Source organism: Sphaeramia orbicularis, chromosome 19, assembly GCF_902148855.1.
Source record: "Sphaeramia orbicularis chromosome 19, fSphaOr1.1, whole genome shotgun sequence".
In the NCBI taxonomy this organism is placed as follows: Eukaryota; Metazoa; Chordata; class Actinopteri; order Kurtiformes; family Apogonidae; genus Sphaeramia; species Sphaeramia orbicularis.
The window spans coordinates 30,882,975-30,906,822 of NC_043975.1; the positions used below are offsets into that span (position 1 = coordinate 30,882,975).

The window sequence follows — 23,848 nt, forward strand, 5'->3', positions numbered from 1 at the left end:
GAAAGTAAAAGGAAATGATCAAAGCGCAACACGAGATCACTGAACAACAAGCCTTGAGCTTCAGGCTGCAGAAAAAAAAAAAAAAAAAGGAAGAAGTAAAGCAGACGCCCACTTCAAGAGTATCAGAACAGTTAAAAAGGAGTGGAATAAAAAAAGAGACAGAAGGAAAAGGAATGGGCTGATTAGAAAAGGAGGGATTGAAGATAAAGGCCGTGGAAAGCTAAACTAAGAACCACAGGAAGATACTGTGAGAGGGCAGCGGAGGACATGCAGACAATTTAGAGCCAGAGAATGTAAATCAAACCAAACAAGGAAAAAGACGGAGATTACAGCAATAAATTCCACTCAGGTAATGACTGCACACCCCAAACCAGGCATTTTCACCAACATCTTACTTAGAGGCAAAGAATTTAATCTTTGGGGCTAAAGCCTCCTCTGCATTTCAATCAGCCCCTTCATTTCCTTCGTCTTCGCTGTGGTCGCTGCTTCGTTCCTCCTCCTCTTCCTCTTCGGTGTCCTCGATGATGGGTGACAAGTCATCCGATCTTCGAGATACTGCGCTGTTCACCTCTTCATCATCATCGTCGTCCTCCTCCTCGCTCTCTTCTATCGTTTCATGCGAACTTGAGCGGGAGTGTTTGGAGGTTTTGGGCCTCGATGAAGACCTGGTGGAACCTGAGGATCTAGAATCGCTGCTGCTGCTGCTACTTGTGGATCGCCCCCTTCCCTTCTTCACATTGGCACTACTGCTTCGACTTCTACCGCTAGCGCTGTCGCTACTCTCTGAGCTAATGCTACTTTTTGAGCGTTTCTTGCTCGAGTCGTCCCCGCTCTCGTTTTCAGAGCCTTCTCCATCCTGGCTTTCGCTCTCCGACTCTCTGTCCGTGTCGGGAGTTCCCTCTTCTGTTTCCGTATCAGATTCTGTCTCGGTTTTTGAGCGGCTCTCGTCCGAATCCCTGGAGCCCTCTGCGTCTTTGTCGCCCTTGGATACGACCGATGAGGTGGGGCTGCTTGTGTCAGACAGACTAAACTCTGATAGCGACTCTTTGCCTCCGCTGGCCGTCTCTGAATCACTTTGCTCCACCCTGTCAGGATATCTTTTTTCTTTCCCCCACCATCCCTCGCCGAAGCCGCCCTCCCCTCCTAGCCCCCTCTCCCACCTCCTCCTTTCTTCTCCCGTGGATGCTTCAGACACTGATGCAGAAACGCTCAGATCTCCTATGGACCCGTACATCCCCCTCCTTCCCTCTTGTCGTCTGTCCCAGCTTTTTCCGTCGTTCCACGGCTCGGCTCCCACCCTGGACGGTCCCTGGAGCCTTCTGCTCAGGCCGATAAGACTGAGGGCCTCGTTCAGCTTTTGTTTCACCGGAGGGGGTTTGCTGGCTTCGGCCGACGTCTGGAAATAACTCCCGTCGATGACCACGTCGCCGTCCAAGCTGGCGGAGCGACCGGAGGATGACAAGCCAGGGAGCTCTCCTCTGTTCTCTGGCCTGACGCCCTCGCCCCCCCCAACCCCATTCCTCATCCCATTGTTCAACATGCCTCTTCTGTTTCCTCTTCCCCATGTTTCCATCCCTCTCTCTGGTCCTTTGTCTCTTCGTCCTCCTTCGTTCTCCCTTTCTCCTCTCTCGGGCCCCCTTCCCACTCCTTCTCCAAACCTCCCTCCGTGTCCCTCCTCCATCGGTCCGATTCTAGCTTTATTCCAAGGTGGGTGGACGGCGGGGGGCTGTCCGCCTGTTTTACTCCCCGAGGACATCAGCGCGCTCACTCTCATCACCGCCTTCAGCCTGGAAACGGCGCTCGAACTCTTAGTCTTCGTGTTCACAGTCGTAGAACTTTCCGCCGCTTGGTTTTTATTGTCTTCAGTTCGAGGCATCTTTCTTGGGGGAGGAGGGGGAGGCTGGAGCTGAGCTGAACTCGGGGTCAGTTTGCCGCCTTGAAACTGTCTTCTCACCTATTGTCGGGATGTTTTTCCACAAAAATCAGAATTATGAATAAGCACATAAGGCATAAGCATCAATATGAAGTAACATCACTGTGAACACATCAAAGATCGTCTTAGGCTTGAACTGAAGCTCAGGAGCTTTTGAGACTTTCTAGAAATGACTAAGGCACTGATATTCAACATCAAGCGCTTGAAAATAGTCATTTTGATGGATTTTCATCAAGCCTCTAATGCAGGGGTGTCAAACTCATTTTAGTTCAGGGGCCACATACAGCCAAATTTGATCTCAAGTGGGCCGCGCGAGTAAAATAATAGCATAATAACAGACAAATTACAAGTGCAAATTGTTCTCTTTGTTTTAGCGCAAACAAGTAAAAGTGCAGTTTTACCAATGTTTTACCTCAGCTTTTCATTTACACATGTGCATCACAACTTCCAAATCACAGTGGATCTAAAAAGGCACAAAACATTTAGTAACAGGCAGAATATTGTTGAACTTTCACTTGTTTAGATTATTGACATTTTTGTGAAAAGATAGTTTGGTATTGTAAACATTTTATCATGTAATTTTATTTTATTTTTTTAACAAAAAAACAAATGGAAAAATTGTCAGTTGTTATCATTTATTTATTATTTTGCAATTATCTTACTGGTCCGATCCACTTGAAATTGAATTGGTCTGTATGTGACCCCTGAACTAAAATGATTTCAACGCCCTTGTCTGTTAATATCTTCAATGTAATTTTTTCATTTCACACATTCATCCCACTGGGCCAGATCGGACCCTTTGGGGGGTTGGTTTTGGCCTGCATCTCTGACACCCCTGCTCTAATGCAACCCAAACATACTGGATGTTGAAACAGAATGGCAGTAAGTTCCTCGGTCTTGTTTTGTTGCAGAATACTCTACTAAAATTACACACTTGCAAGACTACACATTTGATTTCACTAGAAAAATATCTCATTAAACAGAGGTTTTGGGCTGTCGGAGACCGAACCGACCGTATTTGTGCATTTTAACAACTTGTGATAGCCTGTTATTTATGGTATATGTTAGCAGGAAATAATAGCAGGAAAAAGGCTGTGACCTCTACCAGGCTGTTGTTGAACCTGCTGAAGGTTACAGTAATGGTCTCCCACAACCATTAGACAGAAAAGGTAATGCAATGCTCAGCAGAGACCACAGTCAGAGCATGGGGACTCTGCTGTACTTTACATGGACCACCAAACAGTGGTGGAATGTAACAAAGTATTTTTGTGCTTAAGTACATTTTTACATATCTGTACTTTCCTTAAATAAGCATAATAATGTATACTTTTATTTTGCTCCATTACATTTTGTGTCAATTATCTGTACTTTCTTCTCCACTGCTTTTCTACAATTTATGCCATTACTCGTTACATTTTATGAACATAATTGCCTCAAAATCTTGTTGTGATATCCGTTATTAGGCCAGTGTTTCTTGCTTTTCTGCAATCATTGGAACATAAACTTTGTATTGACTAGTTTTACAATTACGCTACATTTGTTTTCATGCAGGTCAGGGTCAAGGACTAAGGACCTAAGCCACTCTTGTTGACCAGAATGTACTGGTGATACAAAGGGTTGAAGGGCTCGGAATAGCACTCATACCTGCACTGCCTTATTCTTCAGTGCCACCCCACCCCTAGGGTTTGGTTACTGTTGTGTTTTGCAAATAAATAAATGATTTACAGCTATATCATGTCTTAATTGGTTCAACTTAATGTAAATTAGTGGGTAATACCTAGTGGATAACTTGCCTTCCACAGAATTATAAGTTAGAGTACTAACTAGGGATGGGAAGATTATCCGATACGTATCGATACGCCGACACGCGTGTGCACGATCCGAGTGCACCGGTAGAGAAGCTGCGAGTCAATAAAAAGTTTGGGGTGATATCGCGATGCATTGGTTATTGAATGTTTGTATTAATAAAATTCGATCCGTTCAATAGAATATATTTTTATTTGCATTTAAAAGTGTTACTCTTTATTTGGGTATGGTTTTGCTTTCCTTCAGACCCATGTTAAAGGTGGGGTCTGAGATCTTGGGAAAACGGTTCCAGCAGCTACACTTTGAAAATACTCAGTTCAAAAGTCCAAACCCCTTTCTTCAGACGTCCCTCTGAAGCCACGCCTCTAGAGTGGTGGCACGCGCAATGCTTGTTCCCAGGGGTTCACGAGCGCTGCACAGCAACAATTCACCGGCTCTGCTGTGCTCCGTACCCAGGTTGGGCTCCGGTCCGGCTGAACCATCTCCGACACCGGCTGAGGCTCCGTCCCCTGCTCCGGTCCCGTACGCCTCAGGCTCCTACCCCGACTACGGCCCCGGCTGAGCCTCCGGTTCGCGTATCCATGCATAGCTCATCCCGTCTCCTCTAACACCCCCGCTCTTCCAGAACAGCCCCAGTTCAGACCTATGTGACTAATGTTACATTTCCTAGTGGTTTATGTTAGTGACAAAACAATTTGCAGGTGAACTTTCCATCCTAATAGAACTAATATAGCCAAACTCTGGCTGTGCTTCCTGTACAAGGATCCAGCCTGTGGGAACGCGAAGAGGGGTACGCGCAGAGGGGGGAAGGGGGGAGGGGGGAATGGCAGTTGAGTTTGATAGACATATCACCGTTCAATCATTTCAAGAGGGTGCTCAGAATGATTGGATGGTGTTTTTTCAGTCCTGCCCGTTCCACAGGTGACTACTTTTTTTTAAATTTTTGTGTTAGAGCATTTAATTAATTAGTTGTAATCGGGGTGTGAAGGGGATTTTAAGGAATATAATAAAAAATGCTCCAGAAAAACATCAGACCCCACCTTTAACGTGTGCTGTGGATTCGCGGATGTGTACACTGCACACTAACAGTCTGAGCTCCACTCATGCACTGTGGCTCGAGCTCCGCGGATGAATACTGTAACATCTGTATCTGAATCTGACAGACATAGGAGGTGACCACATGTGGTTAATGAATGTCTACTTTAAGAAACACCTCAAAACCATCCTGTTCAAAAAGGCTTTTTAGTCTCCCACCTGACCCAGGGCCACTACAAACTGACTACACTCTATGTATTCATCATAACGTACCCCATGTGTCCCCCCCCTCCCCACTCTCTCTATATCTCTATCGCTCTCTCTTTTCTCCTCCTTTACTCTCTCTCTTTAACCCCAACTGGTCAAGGCAGACGGCCATCCTTCAGGAGTCTGGGTCTGCTCGAGGTTTCTGTCGTTAAAGGGAAGTTTTTCCTCGCCACTGTCACCAATCACAAGTGTTTGCTCCTGAAGGATTCTGTTGGGTCTCCGTAAACTTAATTTGATTCTGATTTGAATTGATAAAGCACTTTGTGACTCTGTCTGTGAAAAGTGCTCTAGAAATAAAATTTACTTACTTACTTATTTACTAGATCAGCTGTATTGAATACTACCGTACAAACCAGAGATACTTCCTTAAACTGTCACATACATATCTAACAGTACATCCCATAATACCTTGCGCAGGTGTCTCTTAAAGTGACAGAACCTTTTTCTGTTTTACCTACATTACAAATACATTACATTACAAATTGATTCAGTGAGGGATCAAGAAGTTGAGTGTTAGAAACATGCAGAGAAATGACTTTGGAAACCAAGTCCTAACTTTTTCACTGGGTGTATGTGAGGCACGTGTTCTGCAACTGAACTAAAGACACTTTGTGAAAAGTCATGGTCTTATTTGATAAATAAATAATCAAATGAATCAGAATGTGCTTAATCGCTCTCTATCATGATTTGGGTGTGAATCGTATCGCATCGCGAGGTGCCACACACGTATCTATAATATATCGGATCTGAGATGCTGTATCGAGATGAGTATCGCATCGGCCTTACAACTAAGATTCCCAATCCTAGTACATACAGTATTGCACAGAGTACACACAGTAAGTACACCAACCTTTCAAACACACATATACTGTATAGTTGGACATAATTATTAGGAGCTGTGACATGGGCAGAGGCATCAGTCAGTACATCTACATTCTTTATCTAAGTGCCAAAGCCCAGAAATTGAGTCAACCCACTGCATGAGTACTTTTATTTAAAGGGGTCATATTTTGCTAAACCCACTTTGATTAGTCTTTGGTGCATTTATTTGTGTATTTGGGGACCCTGATAGTTCATAAAGTTTGAATTTGAACCCTCCAGGTGCTGCAAAACTATCTTTAGATTCAAAATGACCTTTCTGGTGTCATTACTCAGAAATAGGGTTGAAGATGGACCTGTGGAGTTTAATGAAGAATTTAGACCCAATCACTGCTTTAAAAAATATTTCAAAGTAAATTTAAAAGTAAGTATTTGGTATTTTTACTTAAATGAGATTGTTGATGTAATACTTAAGTATATATTTTGCAGGATATGCACTTTTACTTAAGTACTAAGTTTTAGTACTTCCTCCACCTCTGTCACCAAACAGTAGGAAGGGTTAGGCTAAATACAGCAGCTTCATGTTAAACATTTTCATAGTTTTTATCCAGAATACTGCCCCAGGTCTACTCAATACTCCCTCAACCTCTCACACTATAGGTGCACCTTCTTATTCCTGCAGAAGTTTTTTTTTCTCTTTACCTCTCCTTCAGACTCCTGTGGGCTGTAGTAATAACTTCCATTGTCATCCACAACAACTTCTCCATATTCATCGTAGAGTCCAGTGGGTGAGATCAACTTCCTGCGACTGCCGTACTGAGGAAGGTCATACCTGGACACAGAAAACACAGCAGAAATGACAAATGCTGCTTCTGCAGAATTTTCAAAATACAAAAAAACTCTTAAATATGTTATTATCATTGAAGTGTGTATTCCTGCGAAGGCCTGCAGCAGCAGTTTAGGTACGTGTAATGGCAATACAGCAGCCAATCGGAAGTGAACAGAGGATAAAAATCTGCTTCACAAACAAAACTATTCCACTTGGCTACTGTTTATCCACAGCCACTTAAAGCAATAACACATTTGGTAACACTGTGGTTTACTCTAATGATAAGGAGCGTCTAATGAATTGCCTAAGCAAAGCTGCCTTAATCACAAAAGGAGCATTTTGTTGCCAGGCAAGGAGACATTTTGTTAGCGGAAAACATTGCAATCGATTTTCCTCCCTTTTGTCTTTCTTTGTTGGCTGTTGCCAGGAGCGCTGCCGGGCTCTACCAGCCAAAAAAAAAAAAAAAAAAAAAAAAAACCTAGTTGCGTATCACCTCATGGGCACCGCGCCCTGCAGCGAGCAACTCGGAGAATGAGTGGGTCAGAAGCCACATCTTTTCCAATGCTATCCTGGAACCAATATGTCTCTGTGTGATTGGAACACTAAATACGCTGGAAGTCCTTTGGTTATTCAGAAAAGTTGCATTGTGTAAGTACTCTGCTTACATTCCACTACAGGAACAAGTTGCTCTTCCATTACTCTAAGTAGCAGAGTAATATACAAATGGAGGAGACAAACAGATGAAGGATGAGTTGGGGTAGAAACGTGGCAAAAAGGCATGCATTATAGGAAAAGAAAGAGGGGTGAAAAAATAGGAGAGGGATGAGTAAACAATAGTGGGGGGGTCAAAGGATGTTCCAATGTTCTACCCTCTTATCCTTTACAGTGTGGACTCCAATTTAAGCTAATGTAATGAGTCTTAACCTTCCACTAAAACCTGCTTATAGGATTTCACAGTCATTAACCCGCAGACATGCTGAAGTGCACACACACACACACACACACACACACACACACACACATAAAGTCAAATCATCTCAAGGCTACGGTGTGATGGTTTACATTTTGCCTCTCCATACTCCCACTTGGGGGCAGTAATGAACTAAGAATGAGCTCAAAGCCGCCACAGCTTCTGGCATCACAACCAAGACTTGATAGTGTTTATTTATTTATTTATAATTTTTTTTTTTTTTGCAGCTCTGTGTGTAGACCAAAATGAACCAAATTGGGTCAGTGGCCTGTTTCTGTTGAGTCTCCAAATGTTAAATGATTATTTAATGACCAGTCCCGGGATGGGAGATCATATTCACACAGCACGGGGCTGGCACATGGCGAAGGCTGCGAGTGATGTAAGCCTTATTAGCGTTGAATAGACACAGGGTGAGAAACTGAATTTGCAAGCCAGAATGAAATCAAGTGTCTCATTGATTTTCATAATAACAGATTGATTACAGTTTTTAACATGAGGGGCTCCTTTTCCAAGTTACGGAGATTGACATCCATTCAAAATGACTCTCAGAAATAGAACTGGTTAAACGGACTTGTCACAAAAGCTGGTATTTTGTTAATTATTCTGAATGGATCTTTAAATGTGTGATTAGACGTTAAAGCTGCAGACTGTAGTTACAGGTCAAAGCCATGTGCCTGTTAGATAAGTCAGTTTTTATACATAGACCAATATCACGGTTTGCAAATGTGTCTCAAGGGGCTGCACAATAGTAGCAAGTGAAGTTGAAGGAAAAGTCACCCCCCCAAAAAAAAACAACTTTAATGGAGAAAAAGATCAAACTTCTTCTGGAAGAGCCACAAAGGAGGGATTTACTTGTTGAAGTAGAGTTTGAGATTCCTGCAGCGAGAGGAAAGGGACAGTCTTGATGGTGTAAATACAGCTATGTATCTGAGAGCGTACTAGGACTATTTTCCTGGCTGAACTCGACTCCAAAACAAGTCGGCCTTGTAATCACCTGCCGAATATGAAATCCCCAGAATCACTTGATGTAAAACTGCCGCTGTAAAAATGGCAGCTGCTTTTCCAGTAAGGATGAGGGCTGTCCTACTGGAAATGAGGAGCACAAGCAAGGCCAAAGACCTCAGCTCCAAAAGGAAGTCGATGCTAAATGTCTTAAAGGTGTAATACAGCTGACAGCCACTGGAGGGAGCTCTTAAAAAAAAAAAAAAAAAAAAAAAAAACTTCATTCAGCTCCCATAAACTTACACTGAACTTCTCTCTGAAGATACAAAGCCAACATATATATATATTTTTCCTCAAGACTCATTCTGGTTTTATTTGAACTCAGTAATAAGTGGACGATCTCCAAGGAAATGAAAGATCCAATAACAGCCTTTGAGATGTGGAGAACTGAGAAAGTCCTGAGGATCGTCTAGACAGAAACAGTCACGAACCAGGAAGTAACGGAGAGAATCAACACCAGACCCTGCCTCCTTAAGACTATCCAAATCAAAAAAAAGTTAGATTTTTCAACTACTGTCTTACAAACCAACCTAAGGATGCAACTCCATGCTCAGATGGTCGTCAAGAGAGGAAGAGGGAAACTAAGAATGACGTGGGCCAATATCAGCCAATGGCAATGAGGCAACAAAAGGGCAAAAAGCAGAGGCAACTGGAGAACTATGGTGTCCAACACTTTCAAAGACTCAACACGATGATAATAATAATAATAACAATAATAATAACAATAATAACAACAACAACAATAATAATAATAATAATAATAATAATTAGGGCTGGGCAAGTTAACACGTTATTACCGCATTAACGCATTCATTAAATAACGCCGACAATTTTATTAAATCTCCCGTTAATGCCGCTCTGCCTTTCAAGCAAGTCTTAGTTCATTTATACATACGGACTCTTATTATGAAACGTATGCTTTTATTTTGGCGCTCCACATGCACCAAGCGCCGGTGCTGGTGTAGCTGAGAGGAGAAAACCGGCGAACTTTCCGAGTAATGCTGAATCAAACTTTGTTTAACTCCTGCAGTTCAACGCCTGTATGTATCGATCATTCTGATGTTTGCTAAATAATTTCACATGCAAACGTGCCGTTAGAAACATGTTTATGACGTTATTTTGGATGTGTTTATTACAGTCTGTTATTAACATGTTTAAGCTAATTCGTTTATGCTAGCAGTCGGAGATGGGTTACTAATTCTTTATGCAGGCTCATGTTAAGTTTATGTAAATTCATTGGTTGTGTTTAGGTATAATATGCCAGCCTTTGAACTAACCTTTACTTATTTATGATGTGATTAGCTTGATGCTAACTTGAATGGGAAAATCCATAGACACGCTAACGATTAGCATTTACAGATTGATTTAAGATTTACGTCTTTTTATCCAGCAACAAAGGTTCATATCAGGGATATTTTATACTATTCATTCTAACAACAACTGAACATAAAATACTCATAGGCAAACGTTTTTGGGGACATACAAACAGAGTGGAAGAAACGTGTCTTCTTATGTCCGAACTGACTACGGTAACACCGAAAGGACAAAACATACGTAAGTGCAACTTATTCCCACCACTAAAGTGCCACCTTTGCTTGAACAACTGAACATCACATAATATTGGACTTATTAGTATTAGTACTTATTAGTGGGCTTAAGACTCCTGTCAGTCACTCACAAGCAGAAATAAACTGGTGTGGACATAAACATGAAGAAAAGTAGCGGTCTTTTCCATGGACATTTTCATTTTAAATGTCTTCAGATGGTGGGGTTGAGAAGGACAAAGTTGTTTGGGAGCGCTGCAATGTGGAATTATTTTTATCACCGGAGTATTTCCAGTCTGAAATATCACTGAAAGGCAATACACGCTGTTGATGCCGGCAACACCCTCCAATATAACTATGTGATTAATCGTGATTAATCGCAGAAATCCACGCGATTAATTGTGATTAAAATTTTTAACCGCTGCCCAGCATTAATAATAATAAGTGATCCGGTGGGGCTTCTTTAATCAGATCTCAGGTCAAATAGAAGCTTTGAGTCAAAGCGTTGGTTCGTTTAATAAAACTATTTTTTCCCGACGGCTCAACTATAAAAGTGCTCGATAAAATTTAATGTTATTACCTACTCTGCGAGAACAGAGAAATTTCTTCATTTTCTCGAGGTGGCAAAAACAAAACCAGAGTTGTGGTCAGGATATTTCATACTTTATGAGAAACTCAATTATAGAACTCCTGGGAAGTCTTCGGCTTCTACACTTCTCCCAGTTCTCTCCATACCATACAGGTTTTCTCCAGATCCTGCAGTTTCCCCAACCATTAAAAAAACAGGTACATATGGGTTAATTCTCTTGCTGGTGCCCCTGACCACAGTGCTGATGAAGATCTGGAGTTGGTCCTGGAGTGCCTTCAATGGCAGCTCACTGCTCCTAATGTGTGCTAATGCTAATGCTAAGTACTGTGTATGCATTAGGATGGAAAGTTCCCTACTTGGTTAATAAAGCAAGTTATCTTTAACCCTTTTAACCACGTCCACTTCAAATTTCTGACCAATCACACAATTATGTGACAACACCTAAGAAAAAAGTTCTGCCCAGATCATGTGATTGTTCATTGTCTGTTAATGGGATTACGATTGAGAAGGTTTCAGAAATTCGTTTTTTGGGTGCGATAGTGGACGATAAATTAACATGGAAGTCACATATTGCTTATATAAAAAAAAAAGGTGTCTAAAAATATTTCTGTATCGAGTAAAGCAAAATATGTGTTGGATTATAAAGCAATGAGAATTTCATATTGTTCACTTATTCTGCCATATTTGAGTTATTGTATTGAAGTATGGGCCAACACATATATGAGGAACACAAAGCCATTGTTTTTATTACAAAAAAGAGCAAAAAGAATCATGTCTAATGTTAATTTCAGGGAACATACAAATAAGTTGTTTATTAAATCAGGTTGTTTCTGTTTAAAGAGTTAGCTGAATTAAGGACATTGCTGATTGTGTTTAGAGTGAGAAACAGACTTTTGCAGCAAATGTGCAGAGATTATTTTAGTATCACAGGATGAAGAACACAGAAGGAGGTTTAATTTTAAACAGCAAAGGGTTCGGACTAATGTAAAGCAAATATGTATTTCTGTCGTGGGTGTCAGGAGGTGGAATTCTTTGGCAATGAAAGAGAATATTTTTCAGTTTAAGAGGTTGTATAAGGAAAGACTAGAGAAGCTTTATAAAAACATGTAACGACATAATTTAACTTATGGATGTTGGATTTGTTTTATTTGCATTGACTATCATGTAAACTGTTTTACTGTAATAGCTGTAATGGCAACTTATCTGATGTAAGCAGATGTTTGAAGACAGAGGCAGGTATTATAAGTTATCTTCATCCTGCCTTGGAATGAATGAATAAAATGAAATAAAATGAAAATGTGATCAGAACACATTAAGAGAACTCTCAAACCAAGCCCTGGGAGAGAACATATTTCTCTTTCTATTCTTGCAGAGTATGTAATAACCTTCACTGCTTACATGTGCAGCCATGATGATGTAAATATGTGAATAATATTTAAGTTTTAATACAAATATTTTATTAATATAAACACCAAATTTCCTGTTTTTCTATTTATATTTTCATTTCCTCTCATTTGTGGGTTTTTTTCTGTCTTTTTCTTTGCACTTACTTGTTGTATGCTGCTGCTGTTAACTGTGAAATTTCCCCACGGTGGGATCAATCTTATCTTATCTTTAACGTTTCAGTGAGCTAGCACTTGGCATCTGCTCCCCTTTGATGCCTCGGGCTCTCCTAGCTCTGTCCCTTTTGTCCGAATATGGTCACTTCTGGCTCTGAAAAGCCAACAGGACCCTGGCCAAATCACAAACTACTGCAGCTTAGAAACCACACTGCAAAAATCTAAATCTTACAAGTGTGTTTTTCTCATTTCTACTCAGAATATCTCACACTTAAAATAAGACATAATCACCTAAAGAGTAAGTTTTCAGTGAGATAGAAGAAATTATTTTTAGACAATAGATCATGAAAATCTCATTTCAAGAAATCTTACCAAGATAATTTTCACTTGTTCCATTGGCTTTTTTTTTTTTGCTTGAATTAAGCATAAAAATCTTGAATTAAGCAAAAAAAAAAAAAAAAAAATCTGCCAATGGAACAAGTGAAAATTATCTTGGTAAGATTTCTTGAAATGAGATTTTCATGATCTATTGTCTGAAAATAATTTCTTACATCTCACTGAAAAGTTACTTTTTAGGTGATTATTTCATACGCTATTTTGACTAGAAATGAGAAAAATACACTTGGTAAGATTTGGATTTTTGCAGTGTAGTATTTTTACTGTTATGTACAGTCGCAGAAAAAATTATTAGACCATCAAAAGTCATCTAAAGCAATGGTTTTGCAATCAAATACTAACTCCAGTGTGTATCATGTGACTGAAACAGACAGAAAAGAAAACATGGAATGCCTAAAAGCACTGTTTTTGTCAGTACAATGCCATAGATATTGATGTAAGAACTGACATAATTTTGGTTTTTATCAAGGAAACATGGAAAATGGATATCAGCTCTGAAATTAAACTGTTATGAGCTATTTTTGTTGTCATTATATTTGTCCAAACAAATGTACCTTTAGTTGAACCAGGCATTAAAATGAACAAGAAATTGAAGAAAACAAGGGGTGGTCTAATAATTTTTTCCACCACTGTATTTGAATCAGCGCTGAATGTCTTTTTTTAATGATCTTTCAAGATTATTTTTGCTTAATTAAAGCAAAAAAATCTACCAATGGAACAAGTGAAAATTATCTCGCTAAGATTTCTTGAAATAAGATTTTCAAGATCTATTGTCTAAAAATAAGTTCTTATATCTCACTGAAAAGTTACTCTTTAGGTGATTATGTCTTATTCTAAGTGTGATGAGATATTGTGACTAGAAATGAGGAAAAAATACACTTGGTAAGATTTGGATTTTTGCAGTGTGATGGGTGACGTCATAATTTCTCTGTTGACTAGTGACATACAAAGCACTCCAAAAAGTGTGAAAACAGCTGTGGATGGACTCTGTGAGGGTCTGACTGGAACCTGCATTTGCACTTGGAACGCCAAAGTTGACAGATGAGGCCCTTTACCAGGCATCTGCCACCGCTGTGTCATGTGACAGGAGGTGTAGGAGCCACTGTTTTAGCGACTGCTGCTGTTTTCTGCTCTCAAGTGTCGTACTAAATCTCTTCAATTCGTTTCCTGTTTGTTCTTTACGCCTTCTTTCACCTTGACTTTCCAGACGCCCTGGCATCTCCTTCGTTCCTCTTTTCCCCTTTTTTGTTCTCGCATTTGTCCTGTCTCCGATTACAAAATGAAAACTGCATCTTCACTCAGTTGATATTGCCAGATTTCTCATCTCCTCATCCCATTTTTTCTATGTGGGTGCCCTAACTCAGCACCTATCAGCTCCGTGACAGTCACACTGCTCATCACCCACGCCAATAACGATTTTGGAAAGCAAGATTTAATCCCTTATTGCTCCGTGGCATGTATGGGTTGAGTATTTTACTCTTGACTAGAGGGCAACATGAATTTGGCTTGTTTTGTTGTTTTTGTTTTTGGGTGTTTTTTTTTTTTTTTTGTCAGACAGGCATCAAACATCAGACCTGTGCAACAAATGGCTTAAGTTATTTTCTGCATCTGTACAAATCCAATCAGAATGATGCCAATGGCAGATGGCTGCTTTCCCAAATGCAGAGAAAATGCCATTTTGATCTCATCTTTTGACTTCAAGTGGAAAAAAAAAAGGTCAAAAGGTTACGATCCATTCTCGTCACTTACTCTTCTTACATACAGTCGCGGAAAAAATTATTAGACCATCAAAAAACAATGGTTATGCAAACAAATAGTAACTTCTATGTGTATCATGTGACTAAAACAGACAGAAAAGAAAACATGCACTGCAAAAATTTAGTGTATTTTTCTCATTTCTAGTCAAAATATCTCATCACACTTAAAATAACAAATAATCACCTAAAGAGTAACTTTTCAGTGAGATATTAGAACTTATTTTTAGACAATAGATCTTGAAAATCTTATTTCAAAAAATCTTACCCAAGATAATTTTCACTTGTTCCATTGGCAGATTTTTTTTTTTGCTTGAACTGAGCAAAAAAAAATCTTGAATTAAGAAGATTTCTTGAAATAAGATTTTCAAGATCTATTGTCGTAAAATAAGTTCTTATATCTCACTGAAAAGTTACTCTTAAGGTGATTATGTCATACTTTAAGTGTGATGAGATATTTTGACTAGAAATGAGAAAAATACACTTGGTAAGATTTAGATTTTTGCAGTGTAGTATTTTTATTATTACGTACAGTTGCGAAAAAAATTATTAGACCATCAAAAAACAACGGTTATGCAAACAAGTAGTAACTCCTGTGTGTATCATGTGACTAAAACAGACAGAAAAGAAAACATGCACTGCAAAAATTTTGGGTATTTTTCTCATTTCTAGTCAAAATATCTCATCACACTTAAAATAAGACAATCACCTACAGAGTAACTTTTCAGTGAGATATAAGAACTTATTTTTAGACAATAGATCTTGAAAATCTTATTTCAAAAAATCTTACCCAAGATAATTTTCACTTGTTCCATTGGCAGATTTTTTTTTTTGCTTGAACTGAGCAAAAAAAAAATCTTGAATTAAGAAGATTTCTTGAAATAAGATTTTCAAGATCTATTGTCTAAAAATAAGTTCTTATATCTCACTGAAAAGTTACTCTTAAGGTGATTATGTCATACTTTAAGTGTGATGAGATATTTTGACTAGAAATGAGAAAAATACACTTGGTAAGATTTGGATTTTTGCAGTGTAGTATTTTTATTATTACGTACAGTTGCGGAAAAAATTATTAGACCATCAAAAAACAACGGTTATGCAAACAAGTACTAACTCCTATGTGTATCATGTGACTAAAACAGACAGAAAAGAAAACATGCACTGCAAAAATTTTGGGTATTTTTCTCATTTCTAGTCAAAATATCTCATCACACTTAAAATAAGACAATCACCTACAGAGTAACTTTTCAGTGAGATATAAGAACTTATTTTTAGACAATAGATCTTGAAAATCTTATTTCAAAAAATCTTACCCAAGATAATTTTCACTTGTTCCATTGGCAGATTTTTTTTTTGCTTGAACTGAGCAAAAAAAAAAATCGTGAATTAAGAAGATTTCTTGAAATAAGATTTTCAAGATCTATTGTCTAAAAATAAGTTCTTATATCTCACTGAAAAGTTACTCTTAAGGTGATTATGTCATACTTTAAGTGTGATGAGATATTTTGACTAGAAATGAGAAAAATACACTTGGTAAGATTTGGATTTTTGCAGTGTAGTATTTTTATTATTACGTACAGTTGCGGAACAAATTATTAGACCATCAAAAAACAACGGTTATGCAAACAAGTAGTAACTCCTGTGTGTATCATGTGACTAAAACAGACAGAAAAGAAAACATACACTGCAAAAATTTAGTGCATTTTTCTCATTTCTAGTCAAAATATCTCATCACACTTAAAATAAGACAATCACCTACAGAGTAACTTTTCAGTGAGATATAAGAACTTATTTTTAGACAATAGATCTTGAAAATCTTATTTCAAAAAATCTTACCCAAGATAATTTTCACTTGTTCCATTGGCAGATTTTTTTTTTTGCTTGAACTGAGCAAAAAAAAATCGTGAATTAAGAAGATTTCTTGAAATAAGATTTTCAAGATCTATTGTCGAAAAATAAGTTCTTATAGCTCACTGAAAAGTTACTCTTAAGGTGATTATGTCATACTTTAAGTGTGATGAGATATTTTGACTAGAAATGAGAAAAATACACTTGGTAAGATTTGGATTTTTGCAGTGTAGTATTTTTATTATTACGTACAGTTGCGGAAAAAATTATTAGACCATCAAAAAACAACGGTTATGCAAACAAGTAGTAACTCCTATGTGTATCATGTGACTAAAACAGACAGAAAAGAAAACATGCACTGCAAAAATTTTGGGTATTTTTCTCATTTCTAGTCAAAATATCTCATCACACTTAAAATAACACATAATCACCTAAAGAGTAACTTTTCAGTGAGATATTAGAACTTATTTTTAGACAACAGATCTTGAAAATCTTATTTCAAAAAATCTTACCAAGATAATTTTCACTTGTTCCATTGGCAGATTTTTTTTTTGCTTGAACTGAGCAAAAAAAAATCTTGAATTAAGAAGATTTCTTGAAATAAGATTTTCAAGATCTATTGTCTAAAAATAAGTTCTTATATCTCACTGAAAAGTTACTCTTAAGGTGATTATGTCATACTTTAAGTGTGATGAGATATTTTGACTAGAAATGAGAAAAATACACTTGGTAAGATTTGGATTTTTGCAGTGTAGTATTTTTATTATTACGTACAGTTGCGAAAAAAATTATTAGACCATCAAAAAACAACGGTTATGCAAACAAGTACTAACTCCTATGTGTATCATGTGACTAAAACAGACAGAAAAGAAAACATGCACTGCAAAAATTTTGGGTATTTTTCTCATTTCTAGTCAAAATATCTCATCACACTTAAAATAAGACAATCACCTACAGAGTAACTTTTCAGTGAGATATAAGAACTTATTTTTAGACAATAGATCTTGAAAATCTTATTTCAAAAAATCTTACCAAGATAATTTTCACTTGTTCCATTGGCAGATTTTTTTTTTTGCTTGAACTGAGCAAAAAAAAATCTTGAATTAAGAAGATTTCTTGAAATAAGATTTTCAAGATCTATTGTCGAAAAATAAGTTCTTATATCTCACTGAAAAGTTACTCTTAAGGTGATTATGTCATACTTTAAGTGTGATGAGATATTTTGACTAGAAATGAGAAAAATACACTTGGTAAGATTTGGATTTTTGCAGTGTAGTATTTTTATTATTACGTACAGTTGCGGAAAAAATTATTAGACCATCAAAAAACAACGGTTATGCAAACAAGTACTAACTCCTATGTGTATCATGTGACTAAAACAGACAGAAAAGAAAACATACACTGCAAAAATTTAGTGTATTTTTCTCATTTCTAGTCAAAATATCTCATCACACTTAAAATAACAAATAATCACCTAAAGAGTAACTTTTCAGTGAGATATTAGAACTTATTTTTAGACAATAGATCTTGAAAATCTTATTTCAAAAAATCTTACCAAGATAATTTTCACTTGTTCCATTGGCAGATTTTTTTTTTGCTTGAACTGAGCAAAAAAAAAATCTTGAATTAAGAAGATTTCTTGAAATAAGATTTTCAAGATCTATTGTCTAAAAATAAGTTCTTATATCTCACTGAAAAGTTACTCTTAAGGTGATTATGTCATACTTTAAGTGTGATGAGATATTTTGACTAGAAATGAGAAAAATACACTTGGTAAGATTTGGATTTTTGCAGTGTAGTATTTTTATTATTACGTACAGTTGCGAAAAAAATTATTAGACCATCAAAAAACAACGGTTATGCAAACAAGTAGTAACTCCTGTGTGTATCATGTGACTAAAACAGACAGAAAAGAAAACATGCACTGCAAAAATTTAGTGTATTTTTCTCATTTCTAGTCAAAATATCTCATCACACTTAAAATAAGACAATCACCTACAGAGTAACTTTTCAGTGAGATATAAGAACTTATTTTTAGACAATAGATCTTGAAAATCTTATTTCAAAAAATCTTACCCAAGATAATTTTCACTTGTTCCATTGGCAGATTTTTTTTTTGCTTGAACTGAGCAAAAAAAAAATCTTGAATTAAGAAGATTTCTTGAAATAAGATTTTCAAGATCTATTGTCGAAAAATAAGTTCTTATATCTCACTGAAAAGTTACTCTTAAGGTGATTATGTCATACTTTAAGTGTGATGAGATATTTTGACTAGAAATGAGAAAAATACACTTGGTAAGATTTGGATTTTTGCAGTGTAGTATTTTTATTATTACGTACAGTTGCGAAAAAAATTATTAGACCATCAAAAAACAACGGTTATGCAAACAAGTACTAACTCCTATGTGTATCATGTGACTAAAACAGACAGAAAAGAAAACATGCACTGCAAAAATTTTGGGTATTTTTCTCATTTCTAGTCAAAATATCTCATCACACTTAAAATAAGACAATCACCTACAGAGTAACTTTTCAGTGAGATATAAGAACTTATTTTTAGACAATAAATCTTGAAAATCTTATTTCAAAAAATCTTACCCAAGATAATTTTCACTTGTTCCATTGGCAGATTTGTTTTTTGCTTGAACTGAGCAAAAAAAAAATCGTGAATTAAGAAGATTTCTTGAAATAAGATTTTCAAGATCTATTGTCTAAAAATAAGTTCTTATATCTCACTGAAAAGTTACTCTTAAGGTGATTATGTCATACTTTAAGTGTGATGAGATATTTTGACTAGAAATGAGAAAAATACACTTGGTAAGATTTGGATTTTTGCAGTGTAGTATTTTTATTATTACGTACAGTTGCGAAAAAAAATTATTAGACCATCAAAAAACAACGGTTATGCAAACAAGTACTAACTCCTATGTGTATCATGTGACTAAAACAGACAGAAAAGAAAACATACACTGCAAAAATTTAGTGCATTTTTCTCATTTCTAGTCAAAATATCTCATCACACTTAAAATAAGACAATCACCTACAGAGTAACTTTTCAGTGAGATATAAGAACTTATTTTTAGACAATAGATCTTGAAAATCTTATTTCAAAAAATCTTACCCAAGATAATTTTCACTTGTTCCATTGGCAGATTTTTTTTTTTGCTTGAACTGAGCAAAAAAAAATCTTGAATTAAGAAGATTTCTTGAAATAAGATTTTCAAGATCTATTGTCTAAAAATAAGTTCTTATATCTCACTGAAAAGTTACTCTTAAGGTGATTATGTCATACTTTAAGTGTGATGAGATATTTTGACTAGAAATGAGAAAAATACACTTGGTAAGATTTGGATTTTTGCAGTGTAGTATTTTTATTATTACGTACAGTTGCGAAAAAAATTATTAGACCATCAAAAAACAACGGTTATGCAAACAAGTACTAACTCCTATGTGTATCATGTGACTAAAACAGACAGAAAAGAAAACATACACTGCAAAAATTTTGGGTATTTTTCTCATTTCTAGTCAAAATATCTCATCACACTTAAAATAAGACAATCACCTACAGAGTAACTTTTCAGTGAGATATAAGAACTTATTTTTAGACAATAGATCTTGAAAATCTTATTTCAAAAAATCTTACCCAAGATAATTTTCACTTGTTCCATTGGCAGATTTTTTTTTTGCTTGAACTGAGCAAAAAAAAATCTTGAATTAAGAAGATTTCTTGAAATAAGATTTTCAAGATCTATTGTCTAAAAATAAGTTCTTATATCTCACTGAAAAGTTACTCTTAAGGTGATTATGTCATACTTTAAGTGTGATGAGATATTTTGACTAGAAATGAGAAAAATACACTTGGTAAGATTTGGATTTTTGCAGTGTAGTATTTTTATTGTTACGTACAGTTGCAGAAAAAAATTATTAGACCATCAAAAAACAACGGTTATGCAAACAAGTACTAACTCCTGTGTGTATCATGTGACTAAAACAGACAGAGAAGAAAACATAAAATGCCTAAAAGCACTGTTTTTGTCAGTACAATGCCATAGATATTGATGTAAGAACTGAAACGATTTTGGTTATTATCAACTAAACATGGAAAATGGATAGAAATCAGCTCTGAAATTAAACTCTTATGAGCTATTTTTGTTGTTGTCATTATATTTGTCCAAACAAATGTACCTTTAGTTGTACCAGGCATTAAAATGAACAAGAAACTGAAGAAAAGAATAGGTGGTCTAATAATTTTTTTCCACAACTGTATATAAAAGTAAATTGATTGTTCTTTAGTTTAATAAATAAAGAAAAAACTTGTGAAAACTCGCTCCTAAGAGGCAGTTTAGTTTGGTTAGCATATAATACGAGCATTTGAGAGAAGAAAAAAAAAAAAAAGCCCCTGCATTCCAAACCGCAACAAATAAAGCAATTAGATCTGATTCCCACCGGGTCACAACGTCTGATTTCTTGCTCCCGTGTACTTATGGAGTCAGACATGAGTTTGTGGATGTTGCTCTAAGCCAGCAGCATCTGGCCCATTGTCTGCCTCCACGGCTGGCTGCCTGATTAGCTGCTCCACTATTGCAATGCTAGGCAGAGAGAATTAGCAGTGTGTGTATGTATATATGCATGTGTGTGATAGAAAGAATGAGCGAGGGAACATTTCTGACTGAGTGTATGAGTAAGTGAATGGGTGTGTGTGAGTGAATTTGGGCATGTATGTATGTATGTATGTATTTGTGTGTGTGTGTGTGTGTGTGTGTGTGTGTGTGTGTGTGTGTGCCATGCAGTGTATTTATGTAGGAGTGTGGGTGGGTGGATAAAATCAAGTTCCCAGGAGTGTGCAGCTAAAATTATAAAAATTACACAATGCATCACAGATGGCAGGCTGGGTGCGGAATGAAACTCACACACACTCATGGGAAGCGATGAAATAAGTCCTTAGACGTCTTGTTCGTAAATGCTTTGATCCACTGCATCTGCGTGTGTGTTTGACTTACAGAACACACACCCCCACACCAGTGTCGGGAGGAACGTGTTACAAAAGTAATGCATTACAGTCAAGGTTATTTTCGTTCACGAAAACTAACGAAATGACGAAAACTAGAATTGTAAAAACATTTTCGTTAACTGAAATAAATAAAAACTATAATTAAGGAAAAACGTAACTCGTTTTTTTTATTACCCCTAGCCATACAGGGTGGGGAAGCAAAATTTACAATGAACATTTAGTTGTTTTTTCTCAGCAGGCACTACGTCAATTGTTTTGAAACCAAACATATATTGATGTCATAATCATACCTAACACTATTATCCATACCTTTTCACAAACTTTTGCCCATATGAGTAATCAGGAAAGCAAACGTCAAAGAGTGTGTGATTTGCTGAATGCACTCGTCACACCAAAGGAGATTTCAAAAATAGTTGGAGTGTCCATAAAGACTGTTTATAATGGAAAGAAGAGAATGACTATGAGCAAAACTATTACGAGAAAGTCTGGAAGATACTATTAAAGAAGAATGGGAGAAGTTGTCACCCCAATATTTGAGGAACACTTGCACAAGTTTCAGGAAGTGTGTGAAGGCAGTTATTGAGAAAGAAGGAGGACACATAGAATAAAAACATTTTCTATTATGTACATTTTCTTGTGGCAAATAAATTCTCATGACTTTCAATAAACTAACTGGTCATACACTGTCTTTCAATCCCTGCCTCAAAATATTGTAAATTTTGCTTCCCCACCCTGTAAGTCACACTACACAAATGGGAATTCACAATGCTGGAGGAACTGTAGCTGCCACACTGCACATCATTTCCACATATTCTGGGAATGCCCAAAAATGAACCATTATTGGAAAGAAATACATAAAGCCATAGAAATCATTCTTAATATCTATTTACCTTTTGATTTCAAAACAACGTATTTGGGATGCATTTCTCTAGAGGTCAAAAACATAAACAGATACCTTTTCGGTATATTACTAGCTACATGAAAAAAAGCAGTAACTAAACGATGGATGACACAAGAAGAACCGACAATAAATAATTGGATAGACATAACCATGGGAATTTACAGGATGGAAAGAATAACCTTTTCTGTAAATTTGAAGATGGATGTTTTTGTGCGACACTGGGAGGGATGGGTGAGATATGTGAAGCCTTTGAGATCTGATTTTGCTGAGATGAATGCATGAATATGAACCCAAAATCATCTGAAGGAAATATGTTTTTGTTTATCTTTATTTTTGCATTGATTCTTTACTTTGAGATCTTGTATGACAGGACCATAATGAGCTGCTGTAAATGTTTTTGTTTTGTTTTGTTTTTTATAACCACTCTCTGGATGTGCATAGTTTGTGTTTTTGTTTGTTTTTTTCAATGTATGAAAAGAAAAATTTTCTTTCAATAAAAAGAGAATTAAAAAAACAAACCTATAATTAAAAGAAAAAAACAATAACTAACTGAAACTGTATTGTGTGCTTACAAAACTAAAACGTATTGTGGATAAAATTCCCTTCGTTTTCGTCATTGTCAATGTCGGATTGATACAAAATCAATTTATTTCGCTTTAGCAATTTTAGCTAGTGGCACCATACGACGCTTCACGGTTCGTCACTTGTGTTCACTTGTGGTTTACAGTCGTCTTCTGGTCCCCATTCTACCTGGAAACATGGAGACTAAAGTTGGGAGAAAGCAGCAGAGTCCTGTCTGGGATTTATTTGAATACGACGGAGAAGAAGAGAAAAGATACGACAAAACTAAAACGAAATTAAAACTAAGCATTTAGAAAAAAAATGAAAACTAATAAAAACTAGCAAACCTGCTCAAAAAACTAATTAAAACTAGATTAGAGAAAAAAAGGCAAAACTAAATAAAACCAAACTATAATGAAAAATCCCAAACTATTATAACCTTGATTACAGTAACAGATTACTTTTTGCTATAACACAGTAGTGTAAGGCATTACTGATCAATTTTCAGTAATATTTTACTCAGTACATGTTCAATAGCATTTACATTACAACACACTTTTTGCCAATAATTTAACTGCTCAAATGAAAAAAAAACAAAAACACAAAATAAAACATTAAGACCGCGAGACCTTAAAGCTGTGTATGACTTTCGGCACCAATTTTTCATCAAATCTGTAAAAACCGCAGTCATAGCCTAAGTATCACTGATCCGTAAGTCTTTCTGTGATTACGCACCTGAATCTCTTCCCTCATGGTGAACAATTTCGAAGTGTACTCCACAATGAACAATCTATTTGTTTACAGACAGAGTCGGTAGGTCACTCGGGCATTTTCAGAAACTTGTCATAACGTGCATTGTGGGAAGCGGAGCTCCACGCAGCCACATTAGGAGTAACGGCAAACATGTTGACCGAGCGAAAGCAGGTGTGTGGAACTCCGCTTCCTACAGTGCACGCTGCGACAAATTAAGCGACAAGGTAAGCTAGCGTTTCTATGACTAGTTAGAATTCTTTATCGAATGCAG

The 23,848-nt window shown here is 36.7% G+C and overlaps 1 protein-coding gene across 1 annotated transcript in view; it reads right to left on the bottom strand.

Annotated features, from left to right (window-relative positions):
* The window catches only part of LOC115410209 (protocadherin-15-like), a 409,909-nt gene that overhangs the window by 4,175 nt on the left and 381,886 nt on the right, over positions 1-23,848 (bottom strand). The window contains exon 39 of the mRNA XM_030121717.1: positions 6,563-6,692. Within this exon, the coding sequence (XP_029977577.1) occupies positions 6,563-6,692 (130 nt within the window). The remainder of the gene's footprint in view (positions 1-6,562; positions 6,693-23,848) is intronic.